General features: G+C 33.3%; 1 protein-coding gene across 3 annotated transcripts in view; it reads left to right on the top strand.

The window, feature by feature from the left end:
- SEMA3E (semaphorin 3E) overlaps positions 1-23545 on the top strand; it is a 243017-nt gene that overhangs the window by 180033 nt on the left and 39439 nt on the right. For all 3 annotated transcript variants that reach the window (XM_045564701.1, XM_045564703.1, XM_045564702.1), the window contains exons 5-7: positions 14155-14248; positions 21686-21805; positions 22931-23073. In XM_045564701.1, coding sequence (XP_045420657.1) covers positions 14155-14248; positions 21686-21805; positions 22931-23073 — 357 coding nt within the window. The remainder of the gene's footprint in view (positions 1-14154; positions 14249-21685; positions 21806-22930; positions 23074-23545) is intronic.

Raw genomic sequence — 23545 nt, 5'->3', positions numbered from 1 at the left:
CCCATGAAAGCATATGTCTGAGCCCCAGCCAGTCCAGATTGCTGTGCTCAACACCCTTTCCTCAGCTCTGTGCATGCACAGGTCATGGGCCTATGATGGGTGCTGACCATTTAGTAAGCCACCCATTACCAAGCCATGCAAATGTGCTAGATTCCTCAGAGGGGATCCCCTCCAATTCTACATTGCTGTGGCACCCATAGCAGCACCCTGATGCCCTGTGCATGTGTGATTCTCTTTGTAACCTTGATGGTTGTTCTGCTTGCCCTAGAAATGTGAACTATCTCTGACCTGGCAACACCATAAGCTTCTCCACCATCCAGTGGGATGCAACCACACGTTCTTCAGTGAGGTCTTCCCTTCTTATGTTCCTTCCAAATTTGTCCTTCCTCAGCCCTTGGTTCATCTTGATATTTATTCTCCTAGCATTACTTAATAATTGTTTATGTTAAACATACCCTGTTTAACTTACTATATCATTGTTTAGTCTTTTGATTCGATCCAGACTGATACAGATACTTACTCCCTCTAACTCTTAAGAACCACCTCTTTGCTGATTTTGTGAATAACTGAAAGGATTTTACCAAAAGAGAAAATTTGCATTAGCATAAGCTAATAAGGAGGAGAGTTGCTACCATGTGCTAGAAAGTCCAAGGATATTTTATTAGCTATGATGCAGCATTAGAAGGAAGAAAATGCTGAAGTTCAAGTATCACTACTTGACAGAGCAGTACCTCCTTCGTGGGAAGCAGAGCAGTTCTGGCAAATGCTCAGGACCTTGCCAGGAGCATCAGAGAGGGGGGGCCCGTACATGATGCAGGGACCGGTCTAAGCATAAAGTTGTATGCAAAAAGATTATAAAACAAAACAAAAATACACAAACAAAAAACTGACCGCCTGTGCAGCTGTTTTAGCAAACATAGGAAGAAAAAAAGAGAAAAATAACAAATAAGTAAACTCTGCACAGATGGTGTTTTTCTTTTGGGACATTCCATAAGATTCCCATCCCTTTCCTTAGGTGGCTAAATCACTGTTGAGATCATATAAATTTACATTGGCTAAATATGTGAAAGGACAAAAGGAAAGGAGCCAAGTGAGATAGTTAAACACAAAATTATTCACCTGTTTCCAAACAAAACCAAGCCTGGCAGACATCTCTTCCTTTCAGTGAGGTCTAAATAAAAATCAGCAAACCTCAGGTCTAAAGAAAGGTTTGGCATCTAAAATATCATAGCACAGGAGATAGAAAAGTGATTGAAAAGTATTTACTAAAGAAACGGAAATGCCATATCATATCATTTGTTTGACTGGTAAGTAAAATTTAATACAACATGAGCTCTTTGGGAAAAGATATGAAAGATGCTATAAACACTGGAGGGAAATTTAACACAGCTCTAACAGTGTTTATCTCTAAATATTGGGATTATGAAAAATCACTATTTTCAGTTTTATCTATTTACATTCTATATTTCCTCCATAATGATACCTTGATTTAATTTGTAAGTAATGATATTGCTTTATGCATTTATAGTTATGCAAGTCATTGCCTTCCTTTTCGCAAAGCATTCAAAGAACAGAAACAAATTGCAAGTACTCCTTGAACATTTCCCCAATCTCAATCCTTTCTCTAGACAAAACTACCACCAGTTTGGGTTGCCTTGCAGACCTTTTTTTCTCTCTGTAAAAGGACATAACTCATACTGATGACAATGGCTTAGTGGTGCTATTGACTTTATATTTACATACATATGTGTGTTCGTGTATATATGTGTGTATGTCTGTATGAATATTCCAATACCCATAGGCTTAACATCCCAGTATCCTACTGGCTGCATAACATGGGGCAAGTCATTCCTCCTGTTTGTGCTTCAGTGTCCTCCTCCATGAAATGGAACTTATGATAGTACCTGATATATAGGGCTGTTGTGAGAAGTTAATATGAATAAAGCACCTAGAATAGTGCTTGGAAATAACAAATGTTGTGTAATTTCAGCTACCATCATCATCACCAGCAGCAGCATTGCCTTCACATCTTTCCTTTTTGCACTTATTTTCTTCATTTCTACAGTGGCATCAACCATTGTCATCGTGTGTTGGTTCAGAAATCTGAATTCTTAAGTCCTAACATATCTTTTGATATCCTATATCAAAGTTCTTATTTCCTGCCGTCATTTCCAAAGCATCCAAATTACCAAATCACATTCCTAATATGAAATGTATCATGTTTCCATAAAAATTAATTTTTTCTTTCATTTCTACTGTGCTTCTAGTTCTTTTTCTTTTCACTTATGCTTAACACCTCACTTGTAACCTAACTTTTCCCCAAAAAGGGATTTTGAATCAGTAGCAAAATCCTTTTGGCTGTATCTATAAACTACTTTTCCAATCCATTTCTTTTTCTATTCCTTGGGCAAGAACCATTATTATCCTTGACTGCCTCCGCTGGCTTTCTTACTGTTTTCACTTGCTTTTTAATCTAACTATAGTTCTGCTGTCAAACTAATCTTGCCAACCAATAAGTCTCTTCAAAACATTCATGACTGAGTGCACATTGAGTGAAGAGTCCAAAGGCTGTATCTCAGATAGCCAGTGCCCCTCACAGTCTGGCTTTCATGTACTTTCTCCATCTTCTCTCCCTCCCGCTTAAGTAAACTTTTGCTGTGTGTGTTTGGCTACAGTCAATCTGGGATACTCACTGCTTTCCTACCCTCTCTTTTACCTAGGTCTTGAATAAAATGCTTTTTTCTCCTTCTAGAAAATCTTTCTGTTATAGGAGAATAAGATTAAGAAACTTTGGAATAACATCTGTCTGTTAGTAGCTGTGCAAGTTTGGACATATTTCTTAATATCTCTGAGTCTCAAAAACTGTATTCATAAAATGAGGATAAAATTATCTGTCTCATAAGGATGTAACAACAATGAAATAAATAGATGAGCAATGTGTTTACCACAATACCACCGATAGAAAGTGTTCCTAGTATTAAATCTTTGCCAACAGATGCTTTGTTTCCTTAGGAATAACATCCCGGAATATCGTCACTCTCTCCCAACTCAGACCATCCTACCATCCCCAGGGCAAAAATTAAGCTCCAATATTCTCTTGTTCTCATAGCAGTATACACCTTATTATATGGATTTTCACAATGAGGCACTCATCATACTAATTGTACTTTCCTATGTTGAACCCAGAAAACAGTTTCTGTTCTCTGATGTTCTATGGAGGATCACTGTGCATTTAAATTCTTAGATTTAATATTTTTGATAAAACATTTAGAAAAAAAGCATTTTTTTATCTTGTAAAGTGCTCTGCAGAAATTACCATTTGCAGAACCTACCAGAAGTAACATTTGCTGTGCACAGACTAGTGAAGTGCACATTGAGTTGAGAAAATGATGTCAGATGCAGCTTATATTAGACTTTGTGTTTATTCTGCATTCTTTTACCACCTATCATGTGGTTCCAGTAAAACATGTTCATTACCTGTTCCTGAGTTTTATATATTTCTATTCTATTCTATTCTGGTATATATCTAGAGGCACAAGCCTTCAGAATAATCATACAAGAAAACATGTTGAGGATGTTATCATGTCCCTTTTACTTCTATAATACAAGCTCATTTTTGTGTTTTGGTAAAATGAGGAATCAGAAGCAAGAAGAAAGGTGGGAAATGTGTTCCCACACTAAAGACCATGCCATGACACAGGATTTTCCATTTCAAGTATATAATAGGTTAGGCTGTGGCCTGGGAATCATGAAATCAGAAATGGTTATTTAATTATCAGGTGTAAAAATAATTTTGGAATAATATTCCTTTGTAAGTATATAAGAATAAGATACTACAATATAAACACGTTTTCTCATATACACATTTCTTCCTTCCCTCGGAAAAAGCCGAGAAGCCTTTAACCTAGACTGTGATAATCATGAAAGGCTTTGCCCATTAACCTTATTTTCCAAAATTTTCTTTGTTGACACTATTAACTTCAAGAGCTGTATGGTTTCAGCCAGGGCTGAGTGACAAATCAGCTGTTACAGAAAGCGTCCTTTCCCTTGCAGCTGTCCAGTTCTTACTGTGCAGATGGTGAATTTATTTTTTCTTTTACCAGCAATTCCTTTCTTTCTTCTCCACATAGCACTGTGATTCTTTGTGATCATCTATGACTCAGTCTGCAATAGGAACACTCATAGGATTGAGGAGTTGTCAAATGTGTCCAAGTAAAAGGGAATAAGGGATTTAGAACTGAAGAATTATTCTGAAAACTCTTTGCATACTAAAAAGGGACTATGACTTCCTTCCCATGAAAAGTAGATATTCATGGTTTTATAAAAAGATTCTTTGTCCCCAAAAAAGAATTTTGATTTTTGCTCCATTCTGTGTGGTCAGAATAACAGTAAAGCAGTCAAACCCAGAGAAGGTGGACAGGCAGAGCAGTACAGAACAGAAAATCCAGATCCTAAAAGCTAACTTGGAGTCAAGATAGTTCTATTCTTGCCATGTCTGAATGTCTAAATAATTACCTCTATGCTTCAGTTAAATTTTTGGAAGTATAAATAAATGTTTATTATTCTTTCTAGCATTCTCCCATATGATTTTACATATTAAAATACATAAATGCTTTTATTATAATCATTTATACATATATAAATTATGTGTATACCATATAATTTTTCTAACAGATACAGTTTAACCCAATTGTGTATTGAATATGCTATGCCCTGTCATGCAGTGCATAGAGAGAATCAGAAGTTTAAAACCTGTTTACAGTGAATATTTACTGCTATTGTTTTCTACAAAATTTGTCCTAAAATATCTATACAGTGATAGCATGTTCATAACTGTTAAAAAATAGCCAATCATTATCACATCCATTAAAGTTCTTTACAGTTTACTCAACAACTGAAATTATGATGTCTAGGTGCCAATTATGCTATCCATGATGCCAATTACTATAAGACTTTATTTTATTCTACTTTTTAAATATAGATTGACTTTAAATATAATATTAATATAATGTGTTTATGTAAAGAGATTCTAGGTAAGCTACTTAATTAACTTATAGAATGCTCTGTCAGTTTCTATATGAATTGTAAATTTAAAGTCAGATTCACTTGGTGGTCTAGGTAGATATTGACTAGCCATATGTGATGAATTTTCTATCACATTAAATTTGACTTTTTAAAAAAATCAAACACAGATGATTATAAGGTGAATGAATGCAAATCAGAGCCAATGCTAAAATTACAACCATAAGAAGACTGCCTGTGCTGTTCTTTCAAATAATTAAAATACTGAATTTCTTTTCTTAATCTCAGAATTAGATATTTAATTATAATATGACATTTTCTAATGTGGCCCCACAGGATATTTCCAGCACATATTGCCAACATTCAATTGTTTATATTCTTAGGCTTGTTTACATTTATTTTAATCTGTTGTAGTTATTATCCTTATTAATGAACAAATTGTTCTAGCACACTAGCCAGTACAATAGAACAAGACCCTGTCTCAAAAAAAAAAAAAGGAATAGCATGCATCATACTTTCTATATTCAATATTGATTGAATACTTGGAACATAGTAGACTTCTGACAGATTTGTTAAACTATCCATAAATACATAATCACAGTGAAATATAAACAACGCTACAAGAGATACATAGTATAGTCCGTGAGAGAAGCTTTGCTTGGAGGAGTTTTGAATAATCGGCGAAGTCATTTTTTCTTCATTGAAGGCATTTTTAAACAGTATTTTCTTATGGATAAGTAGGAGTTAGTGGTGGAGGGAAAAAAACTAATGGAATTCCCTTTTCCTAGTAATCAAAAAGCTATGGGTATTATCAAGCACAGGTTTTTGAGAAGGAGGGTGGCATGATTATATTTGAGAAGGTAATGAGAAAGAGGTAGGCGGCAAAGAATGATGCTGTTTTTCTAGTAAAAACAGGCTTAAGGAAAACAGAATAAAGTTTAAAGGGTATTTGCTTCAAATACTCTTAGGACATCTGGCATACATACCCAGTAGCCAGAGCTATCAGTGTGGAATTTAAAAGAGTTGGAGGGGGGTAAGTGTGTGAGTTGCAATATTGGCATGAGGTGAGGTCACCTAGTGGGGGAAAGAACGTGGAATATTGAAGTAATTATTAGAGGATACACAAAGAAAAGGAAAAGATTTTGCCTTCAAATATGGGTTTAAACAAGCGTTTATTAAAAAATTCAGGGACAACTGAGTTAGAAATTTTACTCAGATATACATTTATATGCTTAGTGTATTTTTAAAAAATTTTAGTAGCATCTGCAACTATCCAATAATATTAAAATCCTTATAAACATTTGAACATGCAATTTAATAAAGATTTTTCTTATTTGAAAAAAATCTTAATATACATTTTTGGACCTTGATTATGCATTAAATACCTTTTAAAAGACACTTAACCATACCCAGTAACACAAACTCATATACCCCCCTCCATTTACAATGATAGGTAGAGTGGGTTTAACTGTAAAATGAATATGGAACCAGAAGTCAGAAGACACTGCTTGAGACTTGCAAAGCCTCACCCTGCTCTTATTCCTCAACTATAAAAAAAATATTTAAAATTTAAAGTATTATACATATGTAACATTTTTTAGAGAAAAATGTTTAAAAAGCAATTAAAATGCAAAACTGTTAGCCTGAAATTCAAAATATTTACTTACAATTTTACTCCCTTTTTGTACATTTTTTGCTTGTGTATTTATACAGTCTCTGGGAAAGCTGATAATTATTCTTTAATAAATATTTGTATTGCAGAAGAAAAAAAACACATGGTAGAGCGAATCATATTCAACATTTGTGATACATATTACTAAGTAGTTATGTAAAGAATTAAATGTTTAGAATAAATATGCACTTTATGTATCAAAAGTACATTTTTTCCTGTTTTCTATTGTTGACAGAAATATGTGTAATGAACCTTGTACATTTTACTACTTATTCTCTAACCAGTAGAAATAGACAATAAGTTATTTGTTTTAGCCTGTAGTATTTGTAATATTTTAGTTTTCTTCTAACATCTTTCAGAATATCCCAGTTGCACTGAGGACAAGCAAAAGAGCATTAGTTCATGAAACTTATTTATTAATGGGGAACTCTCATTTTATTGAATTGCCATCACATTTAACACCTGATATGCAATAGCTCACACCTATTGAAAACAGCTTATAGCACTTCTTGCTGGGTTCCCCTCAAGGCCTCAAGAGGAAAATTCCCCTGAAGGGATCTACCATTTGCACTTTAGAGACATTTTTCTGATGAACACATTTATCCTCCCATAGTAGTAAACTAGATGTCCTGCTTACTCTCAAGCACAGAAGGAGCCATTGAAAAATTTCTCCATATCACACTGCAGCCCATGTGTTAATACTAGCGATGCCTTGTAAATTTAAACCACACTACTCAGGCAGAAATTCCAGCTGTTAAAACATAGATAATGGAAAGCCAGTGTAAGTACTGCCCAACATTCTCTATAGGGTTAAACACCAACATTACACATTGCTTGAACCATAAACACGATTGCTTTGGGGTCATTGACGATGTCATCATGCCTCAGAGTTGGTTTGGCTGCTGAATTCCATTTCATGGAAGAAAATTATATTACTCGCTTTTTAGTATTTTATTGGATTGTGTACTACATTAAACACTGCATTTAAGGTTGCAAGGAATTCTCAATGTGAGAAACTGCATTCTTAAATGTATACTTAATTTTGAAGTTAGCTTGATGTATGCAAAGCAAAACAATACAACTTTGGACACTGCCTGCTTTTCATCATAATTATTAGTACTACCCAGTTTATGGTGAATTTTCTTCCTTTTTTCTGTTTTTGAAAATTTTCACATCTCAGTTGTATAAAGTTGCAGACGTATATTGAGTCCTGAGGAGTTAAGATAAATTGGATCCATGTATCTTTTTGTTATTTAGCTTCATAAGGTAAAAAGACTGCTCTTTTTTGAATCAAGGAATAAAAGATCAATTAAATTATTAAAAACTACTGTCAAGTCAATTATTTGATAAAAATGAAAAACTCAGTTTTTACTCTCAATTTAGTATTGAAGTTTCATGACCATATATCACAGCTTCAAAAGAATACCCTCACCTCATCAAAAGGAAAAAAAAAAATTGGTGATGTGGGAACAGGGAAGCCTTAAGTAGCAAATGACTGTACCTCCATCTTACACCTCCACATTACTTTCAAATTACATGCTGTCATTAACAAGATATTTAGAGATAGAATAAATCATTGTAATTCAATCTTTAATTTTAAATAACTGCTATGACATACTAAATTATGTTATATTCATCAGAAACTTTATTAATCCTGGCAAGAGTCCATCATAAATTCTAAAAGTATATATAATATTATTTTCATTGAATAGCTGGGGAAAATAATTATATCTATTCTTCCTTTAGTTATTATAGTGCTCTAATCAATTTTAGTAAAGCCAATGGCAATCAAAATATAGAAAAAAATAGAAGCATTATGTTGCTATATAGGCAGCCCCAAGAAAGCATGAACAATATAGCATAATAATTTGTATAGATGATCTACTTTAAACTCAACATTCTTATCCACAACTATGTTTTAGTGAGTTGCTTTGGCTCTATAATAGGCAAACATCACACAAGAAAGGAGATAAGAAAATAATTTGTTTCTGCAAAGGTAGTATTTATTCAAACAAAATCAGTAGTTATTGAGCACTTATTTTGTACCAGGTATTTTATTTAACACAGTAGATTCAGAGATAAATGTCACCTGGACAGTTTCCTCAAGGAAACCCCACAAATCAGTAGGAAAGAGAGACAAATTAACAAGTAATTATAATACAGGGTGGTAAATGATATATAAGAGGAATTCATAGGTTGATATGGGAGGATGCAAAAGGGAAAGTATTGGATACCAGGACAAGCTAAGCTGTCAGATTGATCAGGATTCCTGGGGGTGAGAAGGTCTGTGTTGAATTTTTGATATTATGTGGACATTATTATCCTAAACACATTGATGAGCCCAAACAAGAGATACTCAGAAACCTGCAAGTAAGTTCATAATGATGATACAGAGACTGCAAATGCAGCATTTCAGAGATTAAAAAGTACCTAAGTATAAATCCCTTATATAAAAGCCTAAGGACTTAAAACTTTGTTCTGGAGGGCATCAGAAGTCAGTAAAAAATTTTAGCCAGGGAAATAAGAGAAAAGTCATGTATCAGAAAGAACTCTTTGCAGCAGAGTAGAGAGTTGATGGCTGGGACCTTGGAAAGAGACTGGTGTTAAAATCAAGGTGATAAGTGGTAAGGGAACAAACTAAGTGCCGGAGAGCAGGCAGCAGTGTCAAATATTGAAGAGAGAAACAGTAAAAATAGGAGAGAAAATTTTGTGTTATTTTTTGAGAACAGTAGAGTGATGAGGTTTGGGGATTTATTTATTACTATGCTTCCGATTTCAGACTCAGATCCTGACATACAAAAAAGATTGAGGATTTTTTTTGAATAATTACATAAATGATGGAAACCTATTTTCTCCATTAAACATAAGGTGTGAAGTTGTCTGCTGAGTGTGATCAGAGAGGTTGTAAATTAGGGTGCTTGAGTAAATGGCTGCTCAAAGGAATTATAAAAGGACATAACTAGGGAAACAGTTATATGGCAATTTTGAGGGCTAGCCAAAGTCACTGAAATTTTTGAATGGTGTTCTGTAGCATTTATGCATAGCCTAGCTTTAAGAATGATGGCCCAAAGAGGTGAGGGATGACTAAGGGGGAGAGGAAGGGAAGAGAATGCTATATTTTGAGAAAAAAATAAAAGGGTCCTAACTCTGGAGGCCTGTATGAGGTCAAAGAATATTTATAGTGTTTTGAGCAATCACGTGGAGGAGCTAGAAGGGTGAGAAGCTGTGATGAGTTGACAGAAGGTTCAGGCAGTTGCACTGGATGACAAGTTCTGGGGTGTGGCATTGGTGTTGTAGCTGAAAGGTAGTGGCTCTGAAGGTCATGCCACTGAAAAGATAGGAACCACGAGATCAGGTGGTGGAAAGGGCACGTGGACATCTGGCACCATGGTGGATTTAGGTTATGAATGAACCCTGTGAAATAGTGACTGTGAAGATGGGAGGTGTAGATGTCAGTGAGTGACAGCTACAAAGATGCTTCAAGGATTGCATAGATGGGGTGGTACGAGTCTGGATAAGAATGCATTATGGTATTATAGTTTGGAATTTGCATGGGAGTAGAAGGAAATAGTGTCTCCTGGATTATAGAGTATGGGGAATAAAGGGAGCTATCATTTGGAAGGACAAAAGGACTTAGGCAGAAAGCAATATACTCATTGCTGTATTAGTTTTCTATGGCTGCTGTAAAAAAATTACAACAAACATAGTGGCTTAAAACAACATAATTTTTATCTCATAGTTCTATAGGTGAAAAGTCCAAAATGAGTCTCACTGGCCTAAAATTGACATGTCAACATCACTGCATTTCTTTAGGAGCCTATAGGAGGAGAATCTATTTCCTTGTCTTTTCAAGATTCTGGAGACCACCCACATTCCTTTGCTATGGCCCCATTTCTCTGTCTTCAAAGCAAGTATTCACAGGTTCTAATTTTCCTCACACTGGGTCACTCTGGTTGGTTTTCTGTTTTCATCATCACATCTTGTCCTTTTTAAGAACCCATGTGATTCTATTGAGGCAACCTGGATAAATTAGGGTAGTCTTGCCACCTCCTCAAGGTCCTTAACTTGATCACATCTGCAAAGTCCCTTTTGCCGTGTAAGGTAACATATTTACAGGTTACAGGAATGATGACAAGGACATCTTTGAGGCTCAGTTATTCTGCCTACTAAGGAAATTAGGACTTAATTAAGGCAAAGAGGTTTTAGAAGCAGGTTGCAAATTGAGTGTGATGTTAGGGATTTATTTGCTATGAAATAAAGATTTCAGAAGACACAGCAGAAAGGTTTGAGAGGAACAGCAACACTGGACCAGAAATGTGGTTTTTAGTATTTGTATGATCTCCAATAGAACTGATCCTATTGTTCATGCAATGATCCTTTCAATGTTATACTTGTTATCAATAAAGATTGATGGGGTAGAAATGAAATTTTTTAGTATGTTTATGAAACAGGCAAACTCTTTTTAGGTTTGACTGGCCTTAATCATAGATCTTTTTTTAACAATATCATAAAGCATTGGTTTAGTAAGTGAAAGATAATTTGAAGTTCATATTGTACAATTAACTTTCGTTTAGCTGCTCTAAGCTGTCCGCTAAATACGCTTTAAGGCTATGGTTGTACATGTGCTTAAATGAAATTTATTGAGGTCACTCAACAATTGTTACAGGCAACTGAATAGTTGTGATGAAACTGTTAGTTGTATCAAGAACTGAGGGTGGGCTCAAAATAATAACTAAGGAGAAGTTGTATATGATTATAGCTATAGTTGGAATCTCAAGTTACTCATATGAAAAATGTCAGCCCTTTACTAGCATTTCCTATCAAATGTTACTTTAGTAAAAATGTCATAATATCCCATGTTATAAAAACTGACCAACATATTATTGTTGTAACTTCATTTAATTAAATAACTCAAAAATAAAGTAAAAAGCAAAGATATAATGTTGCTGTTTTTAAAGGCATACCATTGTTCAAATAAAGAACGTTGACAGCACCTATATTACACTCCAGTGGAAAGACATGACATGTTCTGATTAAAAGATGTATGGAGCTTTCTGTGATATGGAACAACATTGTAATGAGGTAATTTAAATGTTCACCTAACAACCAGCCAAGTTTGGGGACAGGGTCAAAGAATGCTGGCGCAAAGTGATAAGATAGGGGAATTACAGAACTTTCATGTGTTCAAAGCAACTCTATTACTTTTGTTCCAAATATTAGTCTTCAAAATATATAGTACAATAGGCTTCAAACTTAAGTATCACAATCGACAATCTAATTTGATATTGTCTACCATTTTTGCATTATTTGACTCCTAGAGTATTATTAACCATATGTTGTCCTATATGGATGAAATGAACGTATCCTCTAAAGATTTGGACATTTGTTCTCTTTACACATGAAGAGAATGGTGCTTATCTAAAAGCAGGGATGCTCCGATAGTATATCTTTAAAAAAAATCATTAGTGGGCTGAAAAATGAGAAATTACAGAATATGTGTGTTTTTAAAATTAAAATACGTCTATTTTCAAGGTATTCAAAATGTGGATTTTTAATAGTGATGCAAAAGTAGACCAGGAAAGTTTAATTTCACTTGTTTATTATTTTAAAATTATTACTTGTTGACCTAGTATTAGCATTAATCAAATAAATATGAAATAGGTGTTTGAGGTCTTCTGGAGAAAAGTGAGGAGGTTTCAGTCAGAGTACATCTGAGTTTTGACCTAAGGCATAGATCTCTGAGAATACATGCATATTCAGTATTCAAAGCTCACATATTCTCAGTGTCAAATTTGAGGTTTTATAAAAGAGTAGGTCCTTTCACAGACTTACATATTTACATATTGCACAGAATTTTGCCCATACATAGCTAAAAAATTCAGGATGATTCTGGTTTCCACTTAATTGTTTCCAAAATGTTGAGGTTACAGGTTTCTTGGCAAATACAGTTTCCTGTTGACTGAATCAACTTCCGTTGAAAGTTGAACACACTGATATGTCAGATACTTGATATCACACACATATACTGAAATTCATAAGTCACTGATAGCTTCAGGAGCCTAGAATATGGCTTCTACTTATAGAAACCTGTGAGTTTTCTAAGAAATTGTGCATTCATTTCCTTCATCTAATTCTGCAGTTCATACAAACTCTGAGATTCTCTTGATCTTAGAATTCTTTCAGTTTGCATTTTCTATTTGTCTCATCCACTTGACCATTGAAATTTAAATGAATGTTTTACACTTCCTTGAATAAATAAGCAATGTGCTTGTTTTTCTCTTACAGTTTCAATTTTAGTGTTTAAGAGGTCTAATTATACCCATTAGGTAAAATGACCTCATCAGTCAATAGAGAGAGATGAAAAATTGAGTTAAACTACCAAAAATCTTGATTTAAGAAAGCAGCTCAGCATCTCTCTTTATCAGCTTTGTGTGACCCTGATGTTTGACTATAATAGAGCTAGTATAATATGTATACCCCATCTACTGCCTATATTTTACAGATTAGCACTGACTAAGGGGGCAAACAGGTATTACATTCATACACTTAGTCACTTCCTCCTCCATATAATGCTGTGGGTCTGTTTTGCAAATTTAGGTGAAACTCCTTCAGCATAAATGTTAGCTAGGCAGACCTGTAATTCTTTTTCATTTGGACAAACTTTTTCTCATATCATTGCAAATTATCATCTGTGGGAAGTGAACACAAACATCTCTCATTTATGCATTCTCCTAATTTCTGTCTAGTAGCTAAATGGGTAAAACTTTTTTGGCTTAAATATCAGTTTAGCGACACCTGTGGGTCAGGAGGCCACATTTGTTCTCCAGGCTGTGTTTCACATACAGGAATAAGACAGGAGGGAAATAGTGGTTGAGTGAACTCAGCATTTATTGAAAAAATTTTGAAAGGGCAACATCAGGATGGATATTGCAGTGATTATGCATTAATCATTCTCTAAATTACTCAACCTTGGATGTTTATAAAAAGAACATGTGATAAAGAAATGATTGAAAATAAATATTCCAAGTTATTGAAAGTAAATATTCTTTTCTAAACTATTCAAAAAAATCAATAACGGCATTTCTGAAATCAAATCCCAATTCTGTTTTTATCATTGAATCACCTTTTTAGTAACCTTTTTCCAGCAAATTTCAATTCCTTTGGAATATTTAACTGACACACCTCAGAATAACTAATATTCTCTGATCAAGTGATAAAAACTGCAAATTTCTTTCGTTTCATTACCTACATACTTTTTGAGAGGGAAAGAACCCATATGAATCTGCAGAACCCGTATGATTATTTATAAAACCCAGTTTGTTTCCAAATAAATTGATGTTACTGGTGCCCTTTTTAGAATATGTGTTTTGTAAATAATCAGTTTAATATGCTTTATCTGAGCAATTAAATTATTATTAAAGTTGGCACATTCACAATAGCTTTTCTGGTTTTCTTTCAAGGATCCTCTGTTTCACCTGGAATCACACAGATCTGAGAGAGGAAGGGGCAGATGTTCTTTTGACCCCAGCTCCTCCTTCATCTCCACTTTAATTGGTAATTATCGTGGCCGCAGACATCAGGTGGTAGTCATAATGATTTTGAAACCTATTTCTCTACTTCAGTTACATTCTTTCAGTATTTCTTTATATACTCTGCCTTGTCATATCTATTTACTGATGCTGGAAGCAATGATATTCAATTTCAAACCATGCTAACTTGAACAATTAGACTCTAAAACAAGTGCAGCTGCTATGAAGTATGTGTGTCTCCATCTGAAAAAACAAATTGTCACTTAATACCTGATTAAGAAATTCTGTATGGTGCTATTTACTACCTACAAAATGCAAGTATATGAAGACTATAAAAATTTTGCCAGAGAAACTAAGCTATTTTAATATATGTGAATTCTTTATGTTTCAATTACATTTTAACTTTAGGGAAATTTCAATATTCTTTTTGGTACTTTTCTGTTATCAGAATTTAGCAGAAAGGCATCTCAGTTGAGACTATCAAATTCATTTAAATTTTTGCTCATCTAGAATTTAAATTATAGAGGTTAACTAGCTCAAACTATCACTAAAGGTATGTATTGAAATAATGGAACACATTGACAATGTCTGATCTAGATTTCAATTTGATTGAACTTAATTATATGAGTTTCCTAAGAACCTCACTTAAAGACACAACAAAGTACTTTGTCTTTGTCTTTTGTACTATTTGGGGTTGAAAATGGCACACTTGTCAAAGCATTCTAGCACTGTGATGGTACAGACAGATGGATGAGTGCCTAAGTATAAAATTGAAGAAAGCAATTGCTGACACCTAACATAGGTGCTAATAGGAATGATGCTATTTCCTCGGTGTTGAGAAGGTCTGATATAGGTATAGTAGAAATGTGCAAGGTTCTATTATTACATTTATAATGTTTAGAGTTATATGCTATATGAGCATATTTCTCATCTTTGCAGAAAATGAGAAAATATAAAAGATATAGAGACTTCATATTCTAAACTCTTAAAACTTCCAACTGAAGATTAAAGTATGTTATGCTTGATTTAGAGTTGACTTAGGTTAGTAGAAATCAAAACCCTAGGAATGACACTTTTGATGAATGTCAGATCCCCAAGTGTTAGAAGTTCCAAGGAAATTGATAGAATATGAATTAAAATTCATGCATTTGTTAGACTCATACAATCTTTTTCTAAAGTCTTTAGTGATTTTGGTAACTTCATATATTTAAGATTTTAATATGTCTGAAAAAGATATTTTATTTTTCTTTTACCATATCATATGCCTCCTATAAATACTGAATGAAATACTCATTGAGGTTCTTAAATAAAAAATAAATTTCAGACTATTTTTCATAAGAATATGAAGAAAATTGGAAGGTGAAAATTGCACAAGGTACAAAGCCTCTATGGTGAAATCCTAGGGATATTAGAAGATCAATTATTTTTAACATTTCATTTAAATGGTTAAAAATAATTTCTATAGCCACCCTGACATTCAGTACTCTGCTTCCCTGGAGCTTGTTTATGCATGAAGCCAGGAATTTAAAACTGAAACTTTTAAGAGGGGAAATATTACTGGAGAGACATTTCCAAGTGAGTTTCATTGAACTTCCAAATCAAATTACACTCTGCTGAAATGTGAAGTGCTTGCCATCTGGGTGGCTGTTTCACTTATTCAGAAGAGAAGTCAAATCAAAAGAGCCCTCCAAGCTAAACACAAAAGTTATAGAATAATCCCCCCAAAGAGGAGAAATAAAAATATAATTCTTCACATTTATCCACTCACTTTCATCCCAAAGTACCTTGGAGAGATCATTCACTCACTGTGGAAATGCAGCAGCCACTGGATGGAAACTTGATAACCTATATGAGCCAGAAACTCTTTAAAAGAGGGGAAGTGAAAATAATTCACCCAATTGAAATAGCAGCAGGAATGTGGGCTGGAAAAATGGAGCTACCTGAGTTGGAATTTGGCAAGCTTGGTGCAGCTTACTCTGACACAGAAAGAATGTACTAATGTTGTATTTTATGACCACACATGTTCTGTGCTGGTGGGTTAAGATGAGACTCCAAGGAAAGACAGTTATCTTTAGACTATTTGCTCCTCTGTGTTTATTAATCATGTCACACATGTTTAATGCTTGTTCACATGAAGACAAATTTAATGGTAAAACACTGAAGTTGGTAGCAATACTCATAAAGCTACAGGCTTCAAAGGAAAAACAGAACTTGCAAATCAGAATTTCCTATATGATTTCCTAACTTTAGGTACAATTTTAATTCAGTTAACTTAAGATCACATGGAGTAAAAGACTATTGAAAAATTGAATATTAAAGATTATTGGATGGGTAAAAGACAAGTTAATAGGTTTTTTTGTTAACTTTATAATCTAATTTAGAAAAAGTTGATGACGTGTAATGATTCAATGTGAAAAAGGATTATAAAGAGTAAAACAAGCTCCTTACTGAGCTTGTTCTGTATGTTCAGAAACCAATAAAAATGAAATCATATCCACTCACTTTCATCCCAAAGTTCCTTAGGTTTATTCTGAAATGCCACTTTGTTGTAACATAATTTATCTTGGTGGCACACAAGTTCATGCCTCTAGTGAAATATTTCTGCATGTTTAGCCAATTTTTCCCCCAGTGTGATTACTAATACTGTATTTAAAGTGGTATAAGCGGTGGGGCACAGTGGCTCACACCTGTAATCCTAGCACACTGGGGGGTCTAGGCAGGAGGATTGCTTGAGGCCAGGAGTTCAAGACCAGCCTGAGCAACCCCATCTCTACAAAAGATAGAAAAATTAGCCAAGCATGGTGCTGTGGCCTTGTAGTTCCAGCTACTTGGGGTGCTGAGGCAGGAGGATTGCTTGAGCCTGGGAGTTTTAGGTTACTGTGAGCTGGGCTGATGCCACGGCACTCTAGCCTGGATGACAGAGCAAGACCATCTCTTAAAATAAAAAATAAAATAAATAAGTGGTTAAGTAACTGTCTGAAGAATACAAGGCATTACAACCTGGTTTTAAAAATACCTTGTCAAAACAATGAATTTTTCAGTAGAATGAATTGCTGCATCGCTTGCCTATTGTCCTTCAAATCATCCAGAGATACTTAGTACTTATTTTGCCACTAAATTGTTAAGCTTAGTGACAGGCCAAATCAAAATCCAAGAAATATTTTCTTTATATCATATGTCGTTTTGGCCAGAAAGAAAATATTTAGTTTTCTCGTTATGTTTGATGTAATATTGCAATTTTTTCATTAAATTGATAATGCCTTCTGTAACTTTAGGATCCCTTATACTTTCTCCTTTCAATCCTATTGCCAGTTATTTTTTTTTGCACTTCATTCTGACCTATAGTTGTTACTAGTTCCAGATATAATTTAATTGTACCATGCCTGAAATGCCTAAAGTGTGCTAAGATGCATGTTGCTAGTATTTGGGGGAAAAATCACTTTGATTTGTAATGTACCCTTTGACACTTTGCTTTGAAAGTGTTAACTTTATTGTTGGGATATATTTAGGGATATTTTTGAAGTTAAAGACTCACTAAATTTTATGTCACCAAATAACCACTACTAAGATATTTTAGTCAATGAAATTTTGTTTCTACACTTTTTTTGTCCTCTTATTTTTTCAGCAAATAAAACTAAAAAGTTTACAGCCACCAAAATCTTCTTTCTGAACTTTCTTTTCATAATAATAAGACCTTTGTGAATACATATCCTCATTACAAATTCTGTAAATTAAAGGTCAGTGTTGATTGAATGAAAGAGTTGAAATACACACAGGGAAAATTTGTGATTATTTCACATTCTTAATAACATTAAAGTATTTTTAATAAATGTTTCTTTTTAATTAACTATATTTATATTCAGGGACTATAACAGGCATTAAGATTATTAGAAAAGTAAATGAAAAAATTTAAATAAAGGTAGAATATGTCTTTATAATTGTAACTTCCACATACATAACAAGTGAAAGTGCTGATTTGTTTTGTGAATTCACCCCAACGGTATAGAAACCTGAACTTCAAGTTATTCCCTTACCATGTTCCAGTCCCTAAAGACTATCTATAATCTCTTATCCAAGATTGCTGCTCTCTTACACTTGGCCGAACTGCCCATTGTCCACATGCTCTCTGTAGCATCTGGCCATGACTGCCAGAAAACTAAATCTTTGGGTAGTTCTGCTGTCGACGTTGAAAGCCTAAAACCTTTTACTCTTTGTAAGAAATTGTTTCTTTTTAAACCATGAAAATGTGATTTAAGCAAATGTTACTTTTGCACTGTATAAAATGCCAAAATATTGATTCACAAATTTTCTCTGACAATAGTTATAATTTTAAAGTAAATTTTCAGTTAGAGACTATTACTATAAATAATATCAATAATTATAATGATCTGAGTATTTTTGCTTATTTAAGTACTAATAGATAATATTTGTACCTAAAGCTTTATTCTAATTTGTTTTTCATTACTGTGTTTTTTCCCATTTTTCTTAGAAAAGTATTTTGTGAAACATAGTTATTATCAATTACTATGAATTTTTTTCTTTACTTTGATAGAAAGATAAAATGAGAATCCCTTCTGATAAGAAGCCAATGTTTTCAACACAAATACATTTGGTTCAGTTTACCTAGCTTATAGTTTTTAGCACCTGTCTAGCTTCTTTGAAGTTTAATTCATACAGTGAATGATGTGTTATTTGAATTGTTCACAGACTATTTCTTTTTATCTGAGTACACAATGGGAAATTGGGTAAAATTGGAAATATATCATTTCTTTTGTACAGATAACCTGCCCTGGATGTGGTATTATTTGATATCATAGTATTGCCATCTAGTGGCTCCAAGGGGTACTGTTTTGTTAATTTTACAGCAATGATAAAATCACTGTAAAACAATATTCCAAATTGGGATAAGTGCAGTAAAATTGATATGTACTAATGTAAATATTATATGTTAGATTAGATTCCAACAATATTTTCAGTTATCAAATTTCTAAAATATTTTAAGAAATGAAATCAAATATTAACAACTTAATAGAAAACTGTCATGATTTTTAAGAAATCTAGTATTTAAACCAATTATGCATTAAACCTTCATCCTAGCCCAAGTTAAAAAAAAGTTATGTTTACAACAATTTTACAAGATGGTTTGTGTATTTGATGTGGGAAACAATTCAACCATAATTAAAAACAAAAATATTTCAGAACAATCCTCACTCGTGTTAGCAGTTAATTTTTTTAAGGGTCAACTTGATCATTTATGCCATACAGTTGATGATTCTCAAGTACTTTTAATGACTACCTTTATCCTTGTTCAAGGAGGGCAGACTAAATTCCAGTAACAGTTCACATCCCCAACCACTGCATGTATTTTGTCTCAAAATGCTCTTTTTCTGCATATTTAGATATGAAATTTCTGGTGAAGACAGCACTAATTGACTTTGATATAAGTTATGTTGCTCTTTTCCTCCTGAATTACCAAAGAACATGATATGCCTAAGAGTTATAACTTTTCTCTACCAAATTAATACATGTTCTTAAAGCATCCTTGGTTTTTTTCCCCAGTTATTTTCCTTATCACACCTCTGAATATATGGAGTGAACTAAAAAAGTCTCTTAAAAGTTGTTATCTTGAAAATTTTCAAATACAAAGAAAAGTTGAAAGAGTGAGATTAACACCTGTGTACCATTTACCTTGATTAGTGAATTGACATTCTGCCACATTTGCTTTTCCCCCTCTCTAATCTATATAGTTTAAAAGTAAATTCCTCTGTGGATACCTGGACTTTATTTCTATACTATTATTATGTAGTTTTTAAGCATCCTTAGCAGGTTTTGTGAACAGAAGAAAACTATTTTGCATTACTTATCTTTTAAAAATGAGAAAAAGCTGATAGTAACACTTCTAAAGGTTTATTTTTCTTTAACCTTTGAGTTCAATTTATACCTTACTATTCTATGTTTGGTATAACAAAAGCTATCATCTTTACTTTTTAAAAATTAATAATCAGTCAAGTTAAAAATAAATTTCCTTATAAATTGCCCTGTATGTATTTCAGTTATCAATTTCTCAAATGTTAAATCATATAAATATATTTAATCTACTCAAGGTTTTTAAAGTTTTCAAGGCCTTAACTTAAGAAAACAAGGCTTTCTAATTTTGAAAGAATTTTTAATAAATAAATAATTCTCAAGTTCTCTTAAATTCTGATTTGGTCAAATTTTTATAACTGTAACTTTACTACTCCTAATTCTAAAATTGATTCTATAATTAGGTATATTAAATTGGAAATGCAATCAATTTGAATCTCTTAAACTTTAATAAGGCACTTTAAAAATCATGTGTATACACCTATGTGCACATTCCAAGTCTAACAGAAAAGTATTAATGTACTATGTAATATTTCATCATCCATTTTTAAGCCAGACCAGAGTTATATGTCACCCATTAAAACCCCAATTTTGTCACCCTAAATTGAGGTTGCTATTTCCAGCAACCTCCTGTCGTTGTCTGGCTTTTGGCCGGAGATTTTTGCCTGGGACAGAACACCTGGCACAGCTCGCTGCTAGGACAGTCCTCCTGGTACACTGACGGGCACATTTATTACCTCTTGCTGTTTTCAAGAAGGAAAGATTTCAAGTCCCTATGCTTGAGAGGTATTGATTTTTCTGGGGTTCAAGTTATACCCTTCCATTTTCCATTTGTTTAAAGTTTTGGTTTTTTGTTTTGTTTTGTTTTTCTGTTCTCTTAAACGATTTTAACATCTTTCTTTCTGGCTCCAAAGACACATTGTCATTTCTTGAGATTCTGCATATATTTGTGTAATTCCTCGGTCTCATTTTTAACTCTGTGACTGCCACCACATGTTGCAGCTTACTGCATTCAGTCATTCTATTGACGACCTGATTAAATTTTGAGCTTTTTTTCTATGCTTCCTGTCTGATTGAGCCACAAACTTACAAATTAAATGGCAACTGATTGGACTATGTACAACTTCATCAGACTTTGTGGTTCCCACACTAAAATCATATTAATGATAACAATTTCTTGTTAATAAGATTTGAATTAGCTGAATCACATATAATATCTGTAATAATAAATCCCTGATATAAAGGTTAAAAGAAGTTTAGTAAATAAGATGAAACTAAGTACTATTCCTCAGTTACTCTTTCAAGCGCTTTACACTTAACTACCCTTTTGAGTGCTATTCATTTTCTCATTTGTAAATGGGGAAAGTGAGGCACAGGGAGGTTAGTAACTTGTCCAGCTAGTAAGTGACAGAGTCCAGATTCAAACCCTGGCAGTCTGACTGCACCACCTATGCTCTTGACAATAGTATTCATTTCATAAAGTACATATTATATGTATACATAATAAATCTGGATGTTTAATGTAATTGTGGTTTATACCTTTTCTTCAGATCTAGAAAAAAATGCTGACTTATTTTGAACTGATGCTTCCATATAGGTAGTGAATTGTTTGCTGGGCTCTACAGTGACTACTGGGGCAGAGACGCTGCAATCTTCCGGAGCTTGGGGCGACTGGCCCACATTCGCACTGAGCATGATGATGAACGCCTGTTGAAAGGTAAGGTTGAAGGGGAAAGAGTATGGGAACCAGGATTGAAATCAACTCTAGAACTTCTGGGAAATTTCACCATTTTGATAATAAGCAATATAATTTATAATGTTTACAAATGTCAGGATGTTTTATTAGCAATATTCTTGAATTAAAATATTATATGATATGTGTACGTCATTTTCTATCAGTGTGAACTGGCTTAATTATAAAACCAATTTATATTTATAGTAATGCTTAGAAATCGAGATTTATATGAAGAAAACAAAGCAATGTATGAAAAGTGAAAAACCTATCATCCAACAAGATGTTTTGTGTGTTCTTATCAATTGGTATAATTTTTGATGAATTGCTTGCTTTGCTTTGTTTTAATAGTATCACATTGCACTTTAGAGACAGATAAAACAGTGGGGAAGTCACTAGCCAGTCACTGATACAGAATTCTTTGTAAGGAATAATTTTTATATTTTTTGGCACACTGGTAAATCTAGGGACTGAAACATCATTTTATGGTGAACATTTTCATTACTTTCCATATTTTTGCTAAGCTTTAAAATGCATAACAGTTGGTAGCATGTTATCATGAAGATACTTTACATATCTATCAATTAAAAGTCACTGATTCAAATCCCTTATACTACGAACTCAAAAACTTGAAATTTTCTACTTTAAAACTAAAATGATCTTCCATGTGCTAGACTGGTAGATAATTTATGAATTAAAAAAAGTAATGATAGACTTTCTACTTTAATATTTTACTTATGTTCATTTTTACTCTTTATGTATAATGGGAGGAAATTTATGGAGATTATTATCTTCAGGATACCTCCAGTTTGTCTTTTGTTGAATGCATTTTAAGTTTGCAATGTATGTTGTTCCAAATTGTTCTCTCCATGGCTCTTTTGTTTTCCAATTAAATATTGTTTATATATTTCCAAAATGTCTATTGATTCACAAATAAAATGAAGATCTCTACATGGATTTGATTTTGGTAAAAAATTTCCTGGAAAAAGTTTTCTTCACGAAATGATGAGAGTTACACTTAAGCATTCAGGTGATCCATAATTTATTAGACTATCTTGCTATCATTTGTTATATCTTTTCCACTTTTTCTTCTATTTTTTACTTGTATAGAACCAAAATTTGTAGGTTCGTATATGATTCCTGATAATGAAGATCGAGATGACAACAAAGTGTATTTCTTTTTTACTGAGAAGGCCCTGGAAGCAGAAAACAATGGTCACCCAGTTTACACCAGAGTGGGGCGACTCTGTGTGGTGAGGACTCTGTCTCATTAAGTTGCTTATCTCACCATATATGGTTAAGCCTTGGTTGATTTTATAGTAGGATTCTACTTCAAAATATTTTTTAGTATTCTGTAGGCTGCCTAAAAATTGTATTTGCTATATTAAACTTTATAATTCATATCTAGTGAAAGTTTTATCTTGAAAGAGCCTTGTATTTTGTACGATTTTTAAAGACATACTGAAAAGCAATAGTCTATAATTAGACTTTTTCCCACAGTGAAGTTTGAGCTTTATTTTTTAAATTATAAATTAAAACATCTATAGTTTGTTGAATATTCAGAGAGGTTGTATGGGAAATTCAAAACCAATTATAATAGCAACATACATTGAGAGAATGCTAATCATAATACAAAGTTTTTCTGGCATTTAAGAAAATATTTATATATTCATATATACTTATATATGCGTGTGTGTATATATAAAATAAGTATATTGTGTACGT

The sequence above is a fragment of the Lemur catta genome, chromosome 11 (genome assembly GCF_020740605.2).
Source record: "Lemur catta isolate mLemCat1 chromosome 11, mLemCat1.pri, whole genome shotgun sequence".
NCBI classification, from domain to species: domain Eukaryota; kingdom Metazoa; phylum Chordata; class Mammalia; order Primates; family Lemuridae; genus Lemur; species Lemur catta.
The sequence above is the reverse complement of the archived record's forward strand: the minus strand, read 5'-3'. Positions and strand labels throughout refer to the sequence as shown.